Source organism: Acanthopagrus latus, chromosome 22 (assembly GCF_904848185.1).
Source record: "Acanthopagrus latus isolate v.2019 chromosome 22, fAcaLat1.1, whole genome shotgun sequence".
Lineage (NCBI taxonomy): Eukaryota > Metazoa > Chordata > Actinopteri > Spariformes > Sparidae > Acanthopagrus > Acanthopagrus latus.
Window position 1 is genome coordinate 14,756,542 of NC_051060.1, and position 22,295 is coordinate 14,778,836.

The 22,295-nt window shown below is 43.3% G+C and overlaps 2 protein-coding genes across 5 annotated transcripts in view; one reads left to right on the forward strand and one right to left on the reverse strand.

Moving 5' to 3' along the window:
• On the forward strand, positions 1-9,643 carry zbtb2b (zinc finger and BTB domain containing 2b). 3 transcript variants are annotated; one of them, XM_037085995.1, is made up of 3 exons: positions 1-206; positions 4,113-4,293; positions 4,736-8,831. In XM_037085995.1, the coding sequence occupies exons 2-3, from the start codon at positions 4,121-4,123 to the stop codon at positions 6,150-6,152; spliced, it is 1,590 nt and encodes a 529-aa protein (XP_036941890.1). In that variant the 5' UTR covers positions 1-206; positions 4,113-4,120; the 3' UTR covers positions 6,153-8,831. The 3 variants fall into 3 exon arrangements, with proteins under 3 accessions (XP_036941890.1, XP_036941891.1, XP_036941892.1); XM_037085996.1 differs by lacking the exon at positions 1-206 and adding an exon at positions 2,499-2,653 and having other exon boundaries at positions 4,736-9,643; XM_037085997.1 differs by lacking the exon at positions 1-206 and adding an exon at positions 2,511-2,705 and having other exon boundaries at positions 4,736-9,643.
• Positions 9,644-10,960: 1,317 nt separating this feature from the next.
• akap12b (A kinase (PRKA) anchor protein 12b) overlaps positions 10,961-22,295 on the reverse strand; it is a 46,770-nt gene continuing 35,435 nt past the window's right edge. For both annotated transcript variants that reach the window (XM_037086312.1, XM_037086313.1), the window contains 2 exons: positions 14,624-18,817; positions 10,961-13,252 (listed from right to left, as the gene is read on the reverse strand). In XM_037086312.1, the coding sequence (XP_036942207.1) occupies positions 14,628-18,817 (4,190 nt within the window). In that variant the 3' untranslated portion in view covers positions 10,961-13,252; positions 14,624-14,627. The remainder of the gene's footprint in view (positions 13,253-14,623; positions 18,818-22,295) is intronic.

Sequence of the window (22,295 nt, forward strand, 5' to 3'; positions counted from 1 at the left end):
GCTGGCTTTTTTACCCACAGTCATGTGATTGTAACGTAAAACCCCTAACCGGAAAACAGCGACGGACGACCCCTCTCCGCCGTCAACGAATGCTGCGTTTACAAGGAACAGTACGAGCTGCCTGCGAGCCCAGAGAGGACGGACCAGTCCCCGGTAAACAAACAACGGCGACACGGCAAACTCCACGAATTGAAGCGGAGAAGCAGGTACGGCTGTTTTTTTAGCTACACACTCGCCCGTTCGTGTATTGGCGGCGGTACGTTATTCGGCTACTTGTGTGCGCTTTGGCTCTCTGTAATTGTCACGGGGGAAGTTAAAAGAAACGCGAGCAGCCCCATCCCCCTTGCGTCGCTCTCCCCCGCGTGTGTGTGTATGTGTGTGCGCGCGCCGCGTGCATGTACGTCCGTTTTTCTCGCGCTAGCAACAGCAACCGAGACAGACCCGAGACCCGAGGATTCCGGGCTAGGCAGGACGAGTCCGTCCAAGGCGGATCATCAGCAGCACTTTAGCCGTTGTTTCTTGTATTCGCCTTTATCTGCGCCGTTTTGTTCCCGTAGCCTGTTTACCCTCCTCACGTGCTCTCCCAAACGGTGAATTTTCAGAATAAGACAAATATCTCCACCACGGAAGTAACTGTTCCACGTGTCTACATCTCATCAGGGGCGGCGCTTTATTGTTGCACACAAGATCGTATTGATCAACGCATTCTTAACGTGCTGTGTCTGACTTACTGGATTAGGCACACTGAAGTTGTGTGCACACGATCGCCAGCTTTGAGTGGCAGAACAGCAGAGTTGTCATGTTAAATCGTGGCAGTAATACTTGAGAGATCCTGGCAGCCACCGAGCGACCATGCCGGCTGAGAGGCTCCCTAGGCTGACCTGCAGGCAGACCATTCCCATGTCTTTTTCTCTATGTTTTTGCACTTCCATACTAATGCCTTTCTGGGGAAACGTCATTTCTATTATCAGCACACGAGATGTCTTTCGCAAACAGTTGCACTGTGGCGTACCCAGCAACTCGATGCTTTACAGATTAGAGACAGATACTTGATGTAAGGGAAGTAACTGGTGTAAAGCTGATCCTCCATGAGAAGAGCAGTAGCTTGATATTCTTCTGGAGCTCAATCAGTGAGCCAGACTTTTTAGATGTGAAGTTCCTGGTGTGAAGTGTGTATAGGACCATATGTCTTGTGTTTCTGTCACATGTTACTGTATTATTTGAATTTAATTAATAGTTGGCTGCCTTAACAATCAACTCCATTTATTAATAGTGCTATATTATGTTTGGAACCGTTTTAACCACTGACATGATAAATGTTCTCCGCATTATCCGACGAGGCTACATTAGGAGTTAAAAGAACAGATAAAAGACAGGCCAAGTTATGTGAAGGATAAACTAAGTTACACAAATTGAAGACATCATCTTAATTTTGGCACCTCATGTTTGTCACTACTCAGCAACTGGCCCAACAAAATCCAACCCTCTAAATCCTCTAAACCGCTATAATCTAATATTGTTTTTTTCTTTTTGTATTTTTAAATGACAAATTACTGATATTTAAGTGAATACACTTGTATAAGTGACTTGTATTTTATTTGAATGTTTTTGTGCCCTTCTCCTTGTCCGTGAATACATTTTTAAATGGTTAAATTCTTAACAGTGATTAAATTGATCAATGCTGAATCATCACCTTCCCTAATTTTGGGGAAGGACAGTGCAGGGACTGATACTGAGGAATGAAACGTATGTGCTGCACAGTGTGGGAGTTAATAGCTATTGCTGGTTTTCAACTTTTACACCTAAAGCGTGCCAAATATACACAACTTTCAGTGGTCAGTATCATAATACCAAAATACACAGCAGATGTTGAGAAAGGCTACTTTAACACGCATACCACAATACATCAATACAAATATACCCTACATAAAAAGTACATTAGATGAAAAATGCGTACAACTGTAATCTGCTTTCAGCCATCTCTTAACAGTTATTGTAAAAGATTTTGTATCTGGAATTAGTTTAATTTCAGTTGGTCATGTACTTCCCTATGGAGAAAGCTGATGTGGTATCATACAGCTGCCGTTTACCAGGCTCCTAGTTTCCCTGTTACTGTCTTGTCTTTGCATAAAGTATGTCTGGAAAGAGGCTCTGGGACTGGACTGTGGAGACGCTTGGAAATTAATCTGAGAAAACAAAAATGGCCAACAAATTGTGATGAAGATGTAGAGACCACTGCAGCTGTCTATGAATATGTCTGCTACTGGATGTGTCGGGCAGCTGCAGGTTCCGTTTGCAGCTCTCTGGTGATGAGGTCTGGTAATGTTTGTACATCTATGTAAAACTAACAGCCCTGCTGTTAATCTTACACTCATGAAGGATTCAATGCTCAGTTATGGTTGGCCCTGTTTCAGAGAGGTGTCAGGGAATAGATGAAACTTACATCATTATTTTCATTTGAAAATGTTTGTTTTCAAAACCCAAAGAATCCTGTCATAAATCATTAAAAAAAAAAAAAAAAACAGCATTTGGGGGGCTTCAACCAGAACAAGAGCGTGTAAAGAATTTTTGTGATTATCAAAGTAGTGGCTGAATTTTATTGTCTTTTTAGAAATGGATTTAACAACTGGTCATCTCAGCTCTCACTAGACAGGTATGATATTTGAAACTGGAGGCACAAAAGTATTATCTGGACTTGTATGAAGGTAGGATTTATTGCACAGACTACATTATTTGTGTCTAGGATTACCTGATGATTTGGCAGCTGAGTGTTTATTGAAGTTGTATGTGACATGAGCATTGTTGACAGATAGTCTCCAGTGCCTGCTGTTGCTGTGCCGCCCCCCCATCCCCTGCACAAGATACGGAAACCTAGCCTTTTCCTGGAGCACTGCGGTGCCAGCATCTTTGCACTCTGACCTCTCTGATAAAATACATATGTGCGCACGTTTTTTTCAGTGTTTTGGTGGATATGCCAGGTTAAACATCTCAGATTATGGGAGCTAAATGTTGCTGATGAGGAATCCGTCATCTCACGTCTTCTCATGACCCCTAGGCTGTTTGGCGTGGAGAAAGTGGTGGAGAAAGGAGAGATTCAGCCTGCCCAGGGGCTGTTTCCATTCTCCACTAGAAGGGGGTAGAACCAGTTCTGCTTTAGGAATGTGTGTCGACACCCGGGTCATGTGATGGCCTGAAGCCCTTGTAGGCTTCCAGTGACCTTTAGGGTCAACGACACCCATCCCACTGGTCAGCACAACGAACAAATGCTCTGAAATGTCTCTCGAGATTTTGGAGGCTTGGGCTCCATCAGGAGCATAGACATTAGCTGCAGAGATAATAAACTACTTGATTTGCCTCTTTTTGTCAGTGTCACTCTCTGATATTTGGGTGCCAAAACCCTCTGTAGATCAATCTTCTAAAGACTCTGTTGACTCTTTTACAGCAAGAGGAACAAATCACACATTAGCTGTTATGTAGAGCAGTTTGGTGCCGGAACCTTTACTTTTCGGTTAGAAATTTGACAATATCTTTCATTCAGCATGAATGCTCTGTCCTAAACTTACTTCCATTCTTAGAGATTGAGCAAGGGGATTATATGAGAATAGTGTTCTTGAAATTATCAGTAGGGAACCCTTTCTGTCTGTGTACACAGCTGGTTTAAATAGAATGGTCAGGAAACAGCCCTTTTGCCACTGTTTCTCTTTGATTTAAAATTGCCTGCTGTTCAGAGTATTTAGAACCAGAATATTTTCCATGTCCTGGAAAAAATTTGAATTCACAAATAACTCTTTTTTTTTTAACTCTTAATCACCATTGCAAAGCATGTCTCAACATCCTCTTGTATGATACAATGAACAAATTCGCCAAAGATGTGGTTGTTTTACTGAGCCGTACTATTAATCGGCATAATTTTGTGTGACAGTTGTGCTAGACAAATAGTCTCCAGCGTCACTAAATGATTCTTCACCGTTGTGTTAAGTTTGACTTTACAAGGTCGTTAGATCACCACTGTCGGTCTGACTCTCTGTGGTCACAATAAACTCTGGTCTCCTTCCAGACAGGAAACTCATTGCTGCATGTATGTGTGTGTGTGTCTGTGTGCCTTTATGCAGGTTGAAGAATGGAGTTGGCCAACCATGGTCTTATCCTGCTGCAGCAGCTTAACGCTCAGAGGGAGTTTGGCTTCCTGTGCGACTGCACTGTGGCTATCGGAGACGTCTTCTTCAAAGCCCACAAAGCTGTCCTCGCCGCCTTTTCCAACTACTTCAGAATGCTCTTCATTCACCAGGACAGGTACAGGAGGAATGCATTAACAGTTACACACAAGCTCAATAACAAACTAAGACGTGTTTTATTGTCAGATCAGAGAATTAAACAAATTCCGATGCCAAACCATGTCATTGACTTGTTCTGATGTTTTCAAATATTGAAAGGCTTCTCTCTCTGTAGTTGAGCTCTGAACTGTGTATTTAGTGTGATGACCCAAGACTGATGTCTTTGTTCTAGCACTTGAGGTGACAAATTGGTTGGTTATCTGTGCTGCACCAATAATGTGTTGGAACAAGGTTCCCTCACTGAAGAATATACAGACCCCAACAGATTTATACACATGGCAGTTTTCAACAACCTGAAACCAGTGACGTTAACATGTTTTCCTCAAATAGTGATGACACTCAAAAGTTATTTAACCAAAAACTGGTTAGTTAACTTTTGTCTAATGTCTTTTGTGTTTCAGTGACTGTGTGCGCCTGAAGGCTGCAGACATCCAACCAGATATCTTCAGCTACCTCCTCAACCTGATGTACACAGGCAAGCTTGCACCCCAGTTGATAGACCCTGCACGGCTGGAGCAGGGGGTCAGATTCCTGCATGCCTATCCACTCTTGCAGGAGGCCAGCCAGTCTGTGTATTCACACCCTGAGCACAGCATCAACCTGTCCACCTCCCTCTACGGCATCCAGATCTCTGACCAACAGGTAGCGCTGTCAGCCAGGCTGCCCACTCGGCGGCAGCTGTCCTCGCCGTTTGACATGGAGCAGCACAGCTCAGAGGGGAAGTTTCCGTCCACGACGTCTGCCGCAGTTTCTTATGCAGATTGCTTACCGTCCAAGCTAGCTTCCTCACCCCTCGATGGGGAGGCCTCAACCAGCGGCACCAAGCCCTCAGCTGAGGAGGGGGGAATGGACTTGATAAATGCAGATGGTTCCTCAGTCAATGCCATCCTCCATGTAAAGCCAAGCATCATGAAGAGGAGCGCCTCCTTTAGGAAGCATTACTCCTGTCATCTGTGCAGCAGCCGATTCACCCAGAGGAGCCTGCTCAGGGAGCATCTCCTCCAGCACACACATGCTCTGCAGCAGGTGCCAGCTGAGCCCAGCAATGAACTCTCACCTGTCATGACTGCAGAGCAAAGAATGCTCGAGGTAGAGGGGTTCCTTAAGGGAAGCAAGGCGGGGTCAAGTGCCTCAGCTTCCACTACAGCAGTGGAGATAATAAGCGACAGCGAGCAGACGCCTGTTTCTGGAACCAACTCGGACTCTCCTCGAGCAGAGGTCTCCACATCCAGCTGGGGAGTTGGAGGATTAAATTCTCAGGCAGACACACCGCCTCCGTCAGACATCGCGGACATCGACAACCTAGAGAGTGCCGACTTGGACAGAGAGGTGAAGCGGCGGAAGTACGAGTGCTCCACCTGCGGGAGAAAGTTTATTCAGAAGAGTCACTGGCGTGAGCACATGTACATCCACACGGGCAAGCCCTTCAAATGCAGCGCCTGTGGCAAGAGCTTCTGCCGGGCCAACCAGGCAGCCCGGCACGTGTGCCTGAACCAAGGGGCTGACTCCTACACCATGGTGGACCGGCAGAGCATGGAGCTGTGTGCAGCAGGCGACGACAGCAGCCAGATGGAGGCGATGTTCTTGGGCTCATCAAAACCTTACAAGTGTAACATTTGTGCGACCACCTTCTCCAGTCCAAACGAGGTGATCAAACACTTGTGCTTCACCCAAGGGGGATTGGTCGGGCTGCAGGGAAACACAGGCGCAGGGATGGTTCTCCAGCGTGAAGAGTTTTCCAAAGATGAGGGCTCCGATTTGTCCAACTCTGGCACCCCACTGGAACCCATAAAGACTGAGGAGATCCTCGTAGAGTAGTGCCAAAACTGTGTATTTGTCCTTTTTAACATGTATGTTTATTTTCTAAATTATGGTTAATAGGTAAGCTAAAGGTGAAGTTAGTCAGGGTATGTATGTTGGAAGCTCCCAATTTACTAAAAATATTTTTTGGAGTATATTTTTGAATTTTTTGGCCCTGAGTTTGACAAAAAAGTATATTAGATAGTAAAGTTAATAGCCTGTAGCTCTCTGGAGTTCAGTCCCACATTATTAGAAAAGCAAATAACTAAGGAAGAGAAAGTAACTATGACCTTGTCTTGTCTCATCATTTCGTAGTTGCATTGGTATAAAACTCATACATGTCAGGCTGTACCACGCTGTAGTTCTTCTTAAGAACCGCCGTTGTGGTAAGGCTGCAGAAGCGGACTTTGAGTATAAAAGGAAGAGGAAGCAGAGACAGCTCCGGAAGAGAGAGCCGGTTATGAGATGAGTTGGCCCTGTTAGATTTGAGAGGAGAAAGAGGCGAGAACTACTAGCGATGCCTGTTCTGCACATCAGGTATAGATGATGATTCCAGCTAAAAAGCACACAAATTATTCAGAGCTGAGACAATCTGTGCTCTCTTTTTGAGTCCATGCCTGATATACAGGAAAGTACATTTGTCTTCCAGTCGTGTTTTGGTTGACTCGACAGAATGGATACCCTCAAGCGTGATGTAATGACCGTTATTCGCATTGTTCTCTGCAACCGTCCAGCTGTTTTACTCTGTGTTTCGTCAACTGTGCTAGGTGTGAGTATGGTTCCTGTGTCATTACACCGTATTAAAGCACAATCACTCTGCAACATGTTCCATACAGACAGGAGGCTATCCTGCACAATATTCTACATCTTTATATAATTTGCTCGAACCTACATCTAAAAAAAGCCCTTAATTTTCATTTGACATGCTTTTCTAATTTTATATACAGCGCTATATTTACAAAGATTATATTGCAAAATTTGTATGTATATTAATAGACAAAAAGCTTCTAAAATAGGATTCCATTTGGTTTAGAGAAAGTTTATATATTAGGGATGGGCATGATGGATTTATCTTAATCTATCAAACAGGTTAAAAGTGGTTTGAATTAAATAGATTGCTTGGGATTTTAAGTCTCTCCCCCTAATTGCTGACCTTGTGCAAAGGGAAACATTTTCTCTGTATTGTTACGACCTTCTGACCTTGATATTTGTTCTTTAACGTGATCCACATCAGAAAAAGAAGAAGTAGCTGGTAGAAAACGATGAAGTTTTAAAGTACAACCAGTCAGTGTGGAGGTTGTACGAACTCAGTGTGACACAGGAAGAAGTAGCTTTAAGATGACAGGTTGATCTCTACAGGTGTGTCATGGGAATATACAAGATGCTATTTATTATCACCCACTTCATCAATTACCTGAGATGACAGAAACACCTTCTATGTACTACTGATGACTGGAAATTGTGAAGAATCTTTACATGCATTTTCAATTGATGTGTAGCAGGTGTATCATTTGTCGTGCTGAAACATGTGAAGTATAACGGTAGCACAGGTAGCATAATTCAGGTTGTTCCGGAGCAAAATTCTCAATTAGGCTTGTGTCTGGCCAAGATGATCGAGTTTATGCAAAAATGTATATTCTTCATATATATCAACGAGCATCACTGTTTTCTTTTTGTTTGTGTCATGGCCAGCTGTTTTGATAACCGATGAATCGTTTCCGTCACTTTCTTTAAAAGAAAAAAATGTTTCTACTTCTAAAAGATAAGTTCACCTAAAAATGTAAAGTCAGTCATTATGTTCTTACCTCCATGTCGTTGGAAAGTCAGGAGAAGTTTCATCGTCCAGCGGCGGAACATTTCTGGAGCTTCACCGCAAAAACAGTGTTGTAGCATTCTCCTAAACAACTGAAGTAGATGGGGAGTTGAAAAAGAAAAAAATATATATATATATCTGGAAGCCCTGTGATCCCAAATTGATCTTAAAAGACTTTATTGAGCCAAATTCTTCACTGTAGCTGCTAAGCTGAAAGAGTTAGTGCACACCCCATCTGAAGTGGGTGCACGAGCTCAGGCGTGCTTTGAGTGTAAATATTGTTGTTTTAAATCAGTGTGGGATTTCTGGGCATCTGGAGACTCGGATCACACTGTTTTTTTTCCCGTTGTTTCTTCCCCGGTGTGAACATTGAGCATTTTTTCACTTTTTTTTTTTTTTCTTTGGACATTTTAAAGACCAAACAATTAATCATGAAATTAATTGTTAGTTGCAATCCTACATGTCAAGACAAGTACACATAACTGATAGAAATAAGGTGTTTTTATCTTTACATATTTGAATATTAAGTTTAAGTTATTTTGAGTCCGGTAAAACTGTCTTAATACTGTTGTTATTTCTTCTCGTGGAAAGATAAATTCTACATTGTAACGTTATCACTGCAACATATAAACTATAAAATGAGTGGTGACAATGTGATCTATCCATGTTTATCCAACCCCTATTTGCAAAAAAAAAGTCTAATAAGTCTAAGTGTCCTATTACATCCTAGAGACAAATTTGATCCCTCATATCATGTTAAAGGAAGCTTGTTAAGGAAGCCACACAAACAGCTCATTATTGTGTATTTGAGAAAGTTATTGTAGTCCTTGTTGAATTTATCGACTTTCATATATTTTAATAAATCAATGGAAATATAAAACATACGCCCATCCCTAGTATGTTTAATGCGTGTTTTTTTATATTTGTTTTGTTTTGAGCCAATCCACCCAGCCTCAAGTACAAGCTGTGACAGTGAGGATGAGTCCCACCTCCAATCCACTTGATTTTTTTTCTACTCCTGCTATGTCAAGTATTGAAAAGCAGCTGCCGCTTCGATGCAATGAGCCCAGTGTTTGGCCAGGTGGAGCTGTTTTTCTCTTAATGTCAACTCAGGTCCAGTGAGAAGGCAGGGGTGGCTGTCAGAGTTGAGGTAGTATCTTTTCTAGTGTTTTTTGGTATAGTTGCCCGTTGGTATCATTTGACCGTCTTTGCCATAAATCAATATCCCATCACATTTTGGTTCACAAAAAGAAAAAAAAAAACGTGTGAAATTGATCTAATGAGTGTTAGATAATGACGAACATGGAAGGATTCTTGTTTTGTTTGGGGATTTGAAATGCTGTACTACTGACACACAGAAATATGCACATCTTTGTGAAAAAGTTGAAATCCCTCCTCAGCTCAAGTTGTATTCGTTCTTCTGCCACACCAGTCTTGTAACTAAATGGTCGTGTATGTGTGTGGGTGTGTTTGAACATCTCTGTATCTCAGGAAGATGAGAAGTTTCACATAATGTCTCTTCTGTCCTCTGTCCTCTCTCAATAATCAGTCATTTCCACCCCATGATCCCTCTCCACAATGCCCATCTGACATCTACTGTGATCAATCTGTGTTCTCAGGAATGTGAGTAATTTTCTGTATAAACAACTTGTTTTTTTTCCAGTGAAGAATGAACAATAAAAACATGTCTTTTTTATAAGTGTGGATCTTTTCTGTCCCAACAAACGAGGAGGAGATGTTGAGCATTTATAATAATGTTTAATAATTTTAACTTTTAACAGATTTTATATTCTTAAGGCTGTCTTTTTGACTTTATTATAATGTGTTAATACAGCAGCCTCCACTAATAGATCCCCTCATGTGGAGCTATGAATATTCAAGATTAAATCTACAATTTCAAAAGTTTTTCTGATGGATGAGGGAGCTCCAAAGAAGCATCTCTGTAATCTGGTGGTAATGCAGCGGATACTTTGGTATCGCTTGTCAGCCGGGTGCAGAGGATGCAGCTGGGGAGGGTGTTCTCTTACAGTCTCCTTTGAGAGACATCAATATCACCTTACAACTACATTACAATGTGTTTATATAGTGTGCCTATAAATCCTAAATGTAGTTGCTGGGGGTTAAAGGGTCACAGTTAAAGCAACAGTTCACATCACATTCGACTCAATTCCTGTCATGCTATTTATCTATCTATTGATTGTTTTAGTGTGAGTTTTGGAGATATCAGTCAAATAGATATCAGCTCTCTTTTGAATATAATAGAGCTAGGTGGCACTCAGTCCTTGTTCAAGTACAAATACTTTGTCACTATACTAAAGTTAATTTTCAAGTATCTGACAGAAGACAACTTTCTACCAACCTATTAACACAAATATCTATACTTTCTACTCATCATAAGAAAACAGCTTGGACTAATCCTACTGATACTGATTCTACTCTTTGAATTATATTAATCTGACATAAGGTTTTACTTTTAGACTTTGGGTACAAGTTTAATCAGTACTTGTAGTCTTTTTTTCTCTTTTGTTTTTACACAACTATGTACTACTGTACTTCTTGAGTAAAGAATGTGTGTATTTTGCCACCTCTGATGATAACCTGGTTAGTCCAGATAATCCACACCACAGACCTTGTTGTGAGCAGTTTCATGCAGGGACCGTTTTCCTTCTGTTTCACTGTGTAGAAGGAAATGTGCAATTACTCATACTACTCATAGCTACTGAGCTAGCTAGCTACTGAGCTAGCTAGTGTTACAGCTCAGCCAAGGAGGATGCCATTAATCCAATCACCTAGTTCCAACATACCTAAGAAAAGGCAGACGTCTTTATGGCTGGTATAGCCGAAACTCAGAAACTCAGAAACTTAGGCCAAAACAAACAGGTTAGTGAAGAAATATATATTTTTAATCTGTGGTGAACTGTCCCTTTAAGTGTTATCCTTGCTGCAGTTGTATCGAATGTATTTTCAGTGATTGAGTGTGGTTAAAGGCTCAGGGATTGATACAAAACGCACACCAATTTTCTCTAACTTTATTGAATGAAATATAGACAAGTTTCTGTATCCTTACTATTAACAGCTTGGGAAATACAAAAGACAGCTAAGACCATGCTACATGGATATTAGGCTAAATGGCTGCAGGTTATGAGTTAATATTACAACAATATGGTTTTTAAGTACATACAGTAGGTAAACAATCTGTACAAATGTTAACAGGTTCACAGTTAAGTGTGTTACAAAAAGCAGGGAGGACTGAGTGGGCCGGTGCCCCAGCTAAATGCTTTACATTAGGCAACAACAGCAAAAGTCTTTAGTTCACTCTATTTAATATTGATATAAAGCCGAGTATGGATGTGACACACCTTCTGGAGTCAAAGTAAAGGGAAGCAGTGACCTTAACAGGGGTCCGTACTCCCTGATATTTCTCTCATTTGGTCATAAAGCTGAGTGAAATGTGAGCTGCTTGATGGATTGCAGGAGCCCTCGCAGTTAATCCTTGTGATATCTGGATGATTGACACAGTGCAAGCTTTGCAAAATTTGGTAGGAAATGAACAAATACCAGTGTAACCCATAGTCACATGTTTGCTTTGGTGCTAAAAGTGGATCAGAGGAATGTTTAAGTTATTCCACCCTGCTAAAAGGAAAACTCCTACTCTGCCAATAGACTAGCAAAAAAAGCCCTGACCTTATTGCTTACGTGACTCAAAGTAGCTGAGGATGCTGGAGGAGTTTAATTGGATGCAACTGATGTCTTATCCCATGAGAAATGGAAAGACCATGACCCCCTGACTGATCTTAACTCAATTTGGCTTTGAAATTAAGAATAAAATGAGCTTTTGTTTTGGCTTCTGGTACCATGCAGTTGGTGTCTGTGCCTCTCTATATCCCCAACCGGTGAGTTTAAATCCTCCATGGTGCCAGATTAATGAACCTGAGCTATCATGCTGGGTGAACAAACACAACACGGGAGCAGGCACCATGAGACTGGACTGAACAAAGTGTATCACCCTTGTTAAAACATACAGTCAGTGGGTGAACAGTAAAGGGTTCACTACTTTTTGTAGGCAACAGGGGGCGTCAGCATACTGTCTTTTCATCTTGAATATAAATATAGTGTATTGAGGACGGTGTTAAAACTGCTACACGCGTAATACATACAGTATGTCACACACAAACTCAGAGAACATGGCCATTATTAAACACGGTGAACATGATTTGCTCTTCAAGTGTTTCTTATAGCTTCCAGCATCCTTTTATACATCACTGTTTACCAAACACCTCTGCCACATGATCGGATGAGGGTGTTATAATAGTATTTATTGTATTTATTACATGAAACAATGTGTAACAATGTCTTTTTCACAGTAAATCAGGCAGTGATTTCGTTTTGTCTTATCTACATGAAGCTTATTAAGTATTTTGATTGGGTGCAGAGTGACAAGACATGTGTCAAGAGTCAAATGTGGTGCATTTGATATCATCATCATCATCACCTCTCTGCCCTCCTGTTGTTTTCTCCAGTAAGCGTTTATTCCGCTTACTGTGGATTCACACTTGTACCATGGTTTTAGTTATAATTGCTACAGTCTTGAAAATAATCACTGAATATGACGATAAAAGCTGTGATACACCGGTCAGATATATATGCAGCAGTTTGGAAAATTTTAGATGGCATCAACTGTTCAATTGACTGTCATATTGTTGCTCAGAAGAATACCCGATGTATCACAGCCTAATCCGGGAAGTTTCAAAAACAGGCAACAATTTTCCATACAGTAACAAAAATAGGGCAAAAACTGAACAAATAAACACTTATGGGAAATGAAAGAATACTCAAGATATAAATACAATATACAAGATAATAATCCTCCATCTCTTCACCTTCCGGCATCATCTCACTCTCGCTACTACACACATGCAAACGCACACACATATGAACGGATTCACACTCGGCCAGGTTGCAGACCTTCATCTGATGCGGCAAGGGCAATGGAAAGTCACTGAGACGCTGAACGTACATCACACTGATTACAAGCCAGATGGGATGCCATGCTTTAGTGTGTGTGTGCGCGTGTGTGAGAGTGAGTGAGTGGGTGAGGATATGGCGGTGGGACGTCACGTTGGGCTGCAGGATGGGGTTGGAGTCTCAGTCAGTCTCTCTGGGCGGGATGGGTGGAGCCCAGTCTCAGTGTGTTAGCATAGAGCTGCCTCTTCCTCTCTCTCTCTCTCTCTCTCCCTCTCTCCCTCATCACTCACTTCCTGGTCCAGACAGTGTGTCTCCCAGGCATCAGTCGTGTATCTTCAAGCTGTGGTGGGGAGGCAAAAAAGCAGACATTAGGAACAAGAACAGACTGCATCTTTTCTGAGCTTGACATTACATTTGGCAACAACCATGTATGTTTGTAAGATCGGACTATCACTGAAGGACCAATCCACCCAAAAATAAAAAAATCTGGTATTCTCTACTGACACGACACAATATTTATACTTTTTATAAGCTTACAGAGGCTGCTGAGCTAAAATCATTTGAAGTGAGTGCATTAAATAGACTGTGCATCAAGCTTGTAAATTACGTCTTTTCAAATCAATTTGGGATCTCTGGGCTTCTGGAAGCTGGGATTACACCTGGTGAGCAGCATGGAGCCATTTTGTTTCCTTTCAGGTGTATATTCAAGTGTTAAAATAGGTCGCCATCTACTTCAGTTGCTTAGGAGAACGTTGCAACGCTGTTTTGCTGTCAAGTTCCAGAAATGTTTTGTGGACTATACAACCTTACTTGACTTTACATCGGCATGAGAGAGAGAAGATAATGAATCTGAATTTTCATTTTTGGGAGAACTTATCCTTTAAATTTGGACAACACACACACACACACACACACACACACACACACACACACACACACACACACACACACACACACACACACACACTGTACCACTGATGCCAATAAGCTGCTGTAACTCACTAAGCTCTATCCTGCCTTACTTTCCCATTTCTATTCCACTCCAGACTCTCCCCTGCTGCAGAGCTGCAAGACTGCTTCATAAATATGATCATGAACTTAGCCCAGTTTAGATGAGTTAATCAGTGTCACTAAAACCTTGATTCACACAAACTTTGCACTATCCGGTACTTATTAAATATATAATTCACTTAAAGCAGCTGAAAAAAAAAATAACATGAGCTCTTTGAGGCTTTGTAATTGAATATAACAAATGCGCAGTCCGACATGGTTTCTTGACTCCACACTGAGCCCGTGATAGAAGAAAAACAGGAGGAGGGAGAGGAGGAATCATAATCAGTCTTTCAGCACAAGTTCATCTGCCCCTCACACACCGCTTCCCTTTAAGACCCCAGCCTACAAAGAAGGGGTCAATGGCGGCATTCCTGCTTTGATATCAAAGGTCCCCTGGTTACTCATAGCCTGAACAAAAGCTTTTTCATCTGGCATGTGGGCAAATCCCCTCCCCTACTCCCTAATAAAAGTAGGGCCCATTGATGTTTCAAAAAAGCCACCATGAGAAGATTGTTTGATATGCCAACATAGGAATTCTGAAAATCACTACCTTTTTTTCATTCTAAAGGGTTCCATCACTAATTTTACGATACCGAAATGCGAAAAAATCATATAAAACTATGTTTTTTTACGAAAACATTTCCAAGATCAGTCTCACCTGCTCATGACGCTGCTGTGATCTCTGTGGACACAGGCTCGATCTCCTTCACAGCCTCCTCGATCACCTCGATCACCTGCGCCATCACCTCCGCACACTTCACCGACGACGTTTTCTCTGTCTCTGGTTCACTGGCTGCTGCGTCTGTGGCCTCCGATGATGCTTGAGGTTCTTCTGACACCGTAGAGAGTTTACTTTCACTTGCAGGGCTTTTTGCTTTTACGCTGGATTCTTCCACCACAGGACTGTTGCCGTCAAACTCTTCCACAGCCTCTTCTTCCACCAACGGTTCCTCGAGCACCGTTGCTGTCTGCAGGACCACTTGGACTGGCATGTGAATCTCACGCACTTTCTCTTCCTCAGTTGCTTCTTTTACTTCCGGTTCCTGAACCTCTGTGTCTCCTTCCTTGACTTCTTCAGGCTCTTCACCTGTCTCGCTCTCGGCCTTTATCTCCACCACTTCGTCCACTACAACAATTTCTTCACTTACATTTACCTCCACAGCTTTCTTCAAACCATCTTCTGGTTTCTTCTCCTCCATTTCAGGCGCATCAATGCTCTCTGTAGTTTCTACTGGGACTGCGTCGATGAGCTCCATGGCGACACACAATGGCTTTGGCGCTGTTTTTTCGCATGTGATAGTAGCAGCGGTATCGGTGATAATGGGTTGCTCTGTTGCAAGCTCAATCTCTTTCTCTGTTGTTGCTACAGCCTGGACTGGTACTGGGATGTGGGTTGTTGGGGTGGTTGGCTTTTTGGGTTCTTCTGACACTTTATCCATGGCATCTTGAATGACAGCCTGGGCAATGACCATGCTCTGAGCCTCAATTTCACCGGCTTGCTGAATGTCCCCCTTGACTTCCTCCATCTTCACACTCTCCTGGTCTGTTTGGACGGTAGTGGCCTCCACAGCATCTGCAACTGTACCCTCCTCCTTGTTTTCCTCCACCTCAACTGACTCTGACACATCTGCCACTTGGTCAGACTGCCCACTGACTGGGGCCATGAGGACCACTGTTTTGGTGATAATAGGAGCCCCCTCACTTGGTTCTACAACTTCGGTGGCTGGCTCAGTCTCCTTTGTGATGGCAGCCTTCGTGGTTTCACATGTGGCCTGAACCACCTCTTTTGCAGGGGAGAGTTCTGCAGCAGCTGCAACCTGCTCCACGATCACCTCCTTGGTTTGTATAGTTGGCTCGGTGACTTCTATGCTCGGGGTGCAAACAGCTGGTTCAGATGTCGGCATAATGGGATCAATTAGACTAACTTTAGGAGAGTTCTCGCTCATAGTGGCAGGCTGAATGAATTCGGAAGCCTCCACAAGAGTGCTAACCATTCCAACCTTCTCAACATCAGGTTCAAGGCTCGCACTTGCTGACTCAATGTTGACTGTGCCAACAAGTGAATTTTCAACAACAGGCTCAAGCATGGTGGTTTCTACTTGGTGCACTTGCGCCCTCAGCACTTCATCTTCAGTAGCAATGGCTTCCTCTGTCATTGATGGCATATCTTCCCTTGTCACCTCTGTGCTCAGAGCATCACGGATCACAGCCACTTGCTCTATGAGGGGCATTGCCGGTTTCTCCAGAGCTACTTTGGCAATCTCCTTGGTTCCAAGGCCAGTGCAGATAGCCATGGCCTCATCACGAGTGTGTGGTTGCAAGATGGTATTTGTCTTGGGCTCTGCCTTCTCAGTTGGCGGTTCAAACTCAGTCTGTTCTGAAGCTACCGCTAGTTGTACCTCTTCAACAGTCACAGATGTCTGGGCTGGAATTTCACTGACACTGGCCTCTATGGCTGCAAAAACCTCCTCTGCCCTCTCCGGCTTGGGTCCCTGAGGAACAGGAGTAGTTTCAGCAGCTGGAGCAGGAGCGACAGGCTTCACCTCAGCTGTGGACAGTCGGCGTCCTGTGAGTCTTGGAATTACAAGGGGCTCAATTGCCTCATCCTCGGTTTCATCTTCTGCTACGTCAGTGTCAACAGACTTTGGCGTGGCGGCATTCTCAGCCTCCTCTGGAATGTCACTCAACTCATCATGTTTGTCATCAGTGTCTTCCACAATAGCTGGGATCCATGAAGGTGATCTATCTTCAGCGGAAACTTTAATCTGGACTGCAGCTGGTTCAGCTGGTGCTTCCTCTTCAGCTTCAGCTGGCTTGTCATACTCTGAGAGAGGAACCACAGCTGGGGTGTCAGAGTCCTCCTCACCTGAGACCTCTTCAGCGGACACTTGTTTTTCAGCTTTCTTCTTTCTGCGTCCAGGCAAGAACTTCTTCAAAGAGAAAGATGACTCTTCTTTTGGTGCTTCACTGTCTGACAGGGCTTTTTCTGCAGACTCCTCTGACTTTTCTTCAACTTTGGTCCTGTTCTTTGACATAACATAGCGCTTCAGTGTTTCCCAGGCAGACTCTTTCTCAGGGGGGCTGCTTACAGGTTCGGGAGCAGACACAATTTCTTTTTCACCCTCTGGGCTTTCAGAAATGACGGGATCCTCAGTTTTTTCCTCCTGCTCCCCTTCTGCCGGTGCTGCAGATGCTGCTGGCAATTCCTCTTCAATCTTGGTCTCCTCATCGTCATCTGAATCAGAGGTCTTCCTTGTCCTCTTTTTGGGTCCACCCATACACATCAGAGCCTCCCAGGAGACAGAGGTATCCATCTTCTTTCTGGGCTCCTCGGTGCTGCTGACCAGTTTCTCAGCGTTGTCAGTCTTTGGCTCTTCCTCAGTTGGCTTATCTTCCTCAGCCTCCTCTTCAACACTCTTATCTGCTAGCGCTGCGCTCTCAGAGGAGGAGAGGGTGGCTGACTTTGTTGGCTTCTCAGCTGTGGCTTCATCTTCACTCTCAGATGACCTTTTCACACGCTTCTTGGGTGTTACTAGTTTCTTGAAGGAGGACCAGGCAATGATACCGTCTTTTTTCTTCTCTCCATCAGAGCCAACTTCACCATCATTCTCTTGGCTGGACTCATTCTGGCTCACATCCGCAGCAATAACATGTTCTCCTGAGTCCTCGGGAGACGTGGGCCCACTTTCAGCTTTTGGAGCCTCTGCCGACTCAGTGGAGGATTGAAGCTGCTCAGCCACCTGCTCCCCAGACTCAGTGAGCTTCGCCTCAGCATCTTTCTTGGCCCTCTGTTTCTTTGATGAGAGCTTCTTCAAACCAGCACCAGTGAAAAGCTTCTTCAGGGGGCTTCCCTGGGGCTTTGCCTTCTCCTGCGAGGACAGCAGCTCTGCCTCAGAAGTCACCTCTGCTGGAGCCTTCTCCTCTTCTGGACTTGTTTCAACCTTTTCCTCTTTTTGTTTGGTCTCTTCAGTAGTACTTTCTGTAGGAGCAGGGGTTTCAACAGTGAGCTCTGATTTCACTTCCTCTGGAGTTGCAGCGGCCTCCTCCTTGGGCTCTGTTTTTTCTTCCTCAGGAGTTGCTGGTGCTTCCTCCTTGGTTTCTTGCTCCACCTCATCCATCTCCTTCTCCTCCTCCTCCTTCTCTTCCACAGCAGCAGCAGCAGCAGCAGTTTCTTCTGCCTTAGCTGGCTCCTCCTCAACAGCTGCGTCCTTGTCTTCCTCTTCTTTTGGCTTCTTGATGCTGGCCTTCTTTCTCAGGTTAGAGAAAATTCCTGTTGTGAAAAGCTTTCTGAAGGGTGACACCGTGGTCTCCTGGGGTAGAGGAGGGGTCTCTCCCTCCTTCTCAGTGCCTTCCTCCTTGACTGCTTCATCAGCAGCTTCAGTGACGGTGCCTTCAGCTGGAACATCAGTGATTTCAGCTTTGTCACCATCTTGAATGACTTCAGCCTCAGCAGTAGATGCCTCTGTGTCCGCCTCCTTTTCTTCAGCTGTGCTCTTCTCCTCAACAGTGGCAGCCTCCTCTTCCTTTGTGGGCTCATCAGTCGCAGTAACCTCCTCTCCTTCTTTATCTTTGACTAAGACTAGCTTCACGGGCTCTTTCTCATCACTTTTGTCCTTCTTCAGTGTGAACTTGAAGCCCACAAAGCGGAAGATTTTCTTGAAGCCCACTTCACTGGCATCACCAGGTTTCTCCTCTGCTGCTTTCTCCTCGACAGCAGAGATGTCATTGGCATCAGGAGACTCTTTCTCCACTTTCTCGCCGTTCACTTGAGGAGCCACTTCGTCCTGAATGGCGTCCATAGTCTCAGGAGCCTCCTCCTTCTGAGCCACGGACACACCATCTGGCTGGCCCACTGAAATGACAAGAAATAGATCAGACATTGGTGAGATTTCTCATCTCTGTTTTCCTTCTGTGCCTCAAGGATCACTAACAAAACTCACATTATTAGGAAAAAAACAACTTGATAGGTCATGATTTAACAGGAACAGGTGATGATATCAAATCGAATCATTCTCACAGGCAGCACAAGTCCCTCCTCACGTCTTCAATAAAAATGTCTTTGTCCATTACTCTAAGGATAAGCTCCATTAAATATTAAAACACGTTTTATACTATTGATGAGAAAAGCCATCTGCAGATAATCAGAGACATTGCAAGGAAAGTATTCACCACGATCCTGACCCCCAGAGCAGATTTTATTAAGCATGTGACTATCTAATTGCTATCAGGTTTCAATTTGATAGAGCTAATCTTGTGGGAATTAAGCATGCCAAAGAAATACAAGTTTAGGCACTGACACAAATAAAACTCTAGTCAATACTTGTGGATTGTTATTAACCTCACATGGGAACATCATGTACACAATTTCTTCTCTCTTTTGATGGTTAAACTGGATCACTTAGTCCATTTATTATGGTTCTTATACAAATGTCAGACATATTAGCTTCTGAGATAAGACACACATACACATGATGTCTGCCTGCTTTCACTTTATGTGTTGGACAGAGGAAGGCGTAGGGGGATGACAACCTGCCAGCGTTTTTTTCTTCTCAGATCGCACTACAGTCTGCAAAAATTCCCATGTGATACCTCTGGACTCTGAAAACAAATTCCCAGGACTTTTAATGCCTGGCTATCAAGTTACCTGATTACACACACTGGGAAACACAAGACGTATACACACTCCCTGAAACCATGCAAGCTGTGGGAACTGCTTTCTTCACTTTAAATTTCAGTCACTTTAAAAGCACATGTAAAAAAAAAAAAAGAAAGAAAGAAAGAAAGTGATGCTCTCGAGTATGTATAACCTTTTATTCAAAACTAGCACAACCAAATGTATTTGGGAAAAATGTATAACTCGGTCTCCAAATGAATCTGTGAAAGATGACTACGTTTTTGTCTCACACAAAAATGTAAAACTATGCGCCCACATCTGTCCACATCCTTTAGCTAAATTATAGACATTAACGTTCAGTCAGTAGCACTGCATTCCTAGAATATTATAGCTTTAAATATAAAAACCTAGGCTTAAGGAGAAATTAGAATCTGTCTCTGAACACAAAGCCTTACATTTTTATGACGAAATAAACAAGTGCTTTCATGTCTTTGGGGTGGCGCACCCATATCTTATGTATAGATTTGACTCGAGAGGAATGCAAGCTATGCCTGTCATTCAAATTATTTTAGGATGCTCTAAACATAATCTGAAGCTAAATGCTCGGGGACTTCAAGAATGTTTATTTGTTTTTTCAGTTAAAGTGCGTCTCAACTGCGCCCATGGAGGAGTCAAACCAAACAATAAAGGCCTCTACTACTACAATTCTACTACAGCCACTACCCCTCCTTAAAATAAGTCCCAATCCCCTTGACCCAAATTCCACCACAGCAGGATGGATGGGGACCCACCAACCCCCCTTCACAAGGCACACACACATGTGAACACAATAGCCTTCTAACCCTCTCTGGCCTCTGAAAATAAAGGAAGAGGGGGTGGTCCGCTCTTTCTACCATCAAGCCCCACAGCAGCTCGGAGGAGGTTTGCTGACTTCACCAAACTGATGTTAACACGAATAAAGAAAGTCCTGGGTGATTTACAAAATAATCACGTTGGGTATTTTCTCAGAAGAACCACAAACCTCTTACAAAAACTCAACTCCTCCAATTAAACCAGTTCCTCTAAGCTGTTTTCATTGAACTTCCGGTGCAGTTTGTTGAATGAAGATGTCTGTGTCTGTGTGTGTGGGTGTGTGTGTGTAGGCCAGGTCTGACTGTTAGCGAGCCAGACCAGGCCATGTGTGTCTACATGTACAATAAAACAGGAGTCGTGTTGATTTAACAGACTGCTGGCATCTCTCTCGTCTTTTTGATCTCTGTTTTCCTACTTTTTTTTTCCACAAACACACAACTGTTAACATCTCCAGATTGATTTGGTTTTAGGGGCGGGAGGTCGGGGTGGTGGGAGGGGGTTAATGCGTGATGGAAGGAGGAGGATGGGTGTTTTGAATAACGACTGTACCAGAAAGAATGCTAGTGGCTACAGGGGGTGAGGCGGGGACAGTTAAGAGATGAAGGGATGGTGTTGGTTGGGGGGGGGTCTTGCCCTGGGGCTGAATCCCCTTAGAGGGTGTTACATATCTCAGACTCACACATTCATAGTTGGGATGCTTCTTTCTACTGCAGACAGGCTTTGTTTATGTGTGAGGGCATGTTGTAAGATGATGCTCTCGTATTAAATATCATTGCCGCAGCCAAAAAACAATTGCAGCAAAATCAACACCAGTCTCCAGTGAGATCAGATCACGTTTCAGCTCTATTATGAGTCTGTGTGCTGTGGAAGCGGATAAAAAACTTTGCCAAATATATGCAAATCCTTGTTGTTATTAATTGTCTGGAGCACAAGCCCTTTAAACAAAAGAAGTCAGTTAAAAAACAGGGCGAGGAGACGCCCCACGCCCTCCCCCAACAGACCCTGTCTGGCACCCCCTCTCTAAATCAAAGATGTGGTCAAAGTGTCTCCGTGGCTCTGGGGGATCCTGCTCATCAACAGCTTAAACTTAAACAACAACCACCGTCTGCTATATCATCTATTTTCTGAACAACTCAAAGATGTAACTATATGTTAAATTAGATCAAAAATATCAAAAACATAAATATTTATCCATCAACATTGGCAATTTGATAATCCGTCTCTGTGCAGAGGTCACCGTAAAGCAAAACATTTCAGACCTGACCCATCTGAACTATCACTCCCAGTTATAAGACCTGAAGGAGAAATTGGTCTTGGCATGTAATTAATTCCATACGCCCCTTTCTCCTCCCTCCCTATCCTCCAGGGCTAAACTGAATAAGCCCACTGGGAATTAGGATCCCTACTCTAATCTAATGAAACACTTCACATGACGGGATACAGGGAGCTGGCTCGGCCAGTGACATGAGATAAAAGCAGGCTTTGAGAATATTTCTGTGCATGCATCTTCATTTATTTTTTCCATCTGCCAGCTGTCACTGTGAAACTACTTTCCAACAAAGAAGTTTGGCAGGAGTGTACTTCCGAGTTCAGAGCACTCATCAGTGGGTATTTAAAGCACTGTGAGTGGCACTCATACAGTAGATAAACAGGTTTTTACAGTGAAACTGCAAAAAAGGGATGGAAAAAGAAGGATGTTTTGTTTTCTTACACACTCTCTGTAAAGCTACTAGTGATGCTCAAGAATGATGAATGGACACTTGATGATACACAAACTTGTGTGTAGATAAAAGTTCATAAAATGAGAAAATTACACCATTTAAATGTTATTTTACTTTCTACACAATAACGCTCGGCAGTGGCC

Bases quoted from the DNA above. Each gene is read 5' to 3' on its own strand.
- zbtb2b (XM_037085995.1), top strand. From the start codon at position 4,121: ATGGAGTTGGCCAACCATGGTCTTATCCTGCTGCAGCAGCTTAACGCT. The intron at 4,294-4,735 runs GTACAGGAGGAA...TTTGTGTTTCAG, and splicing joins CTCTTCATTCACCAGGACAG to TGACTGTGTGCGCCTGAAGG.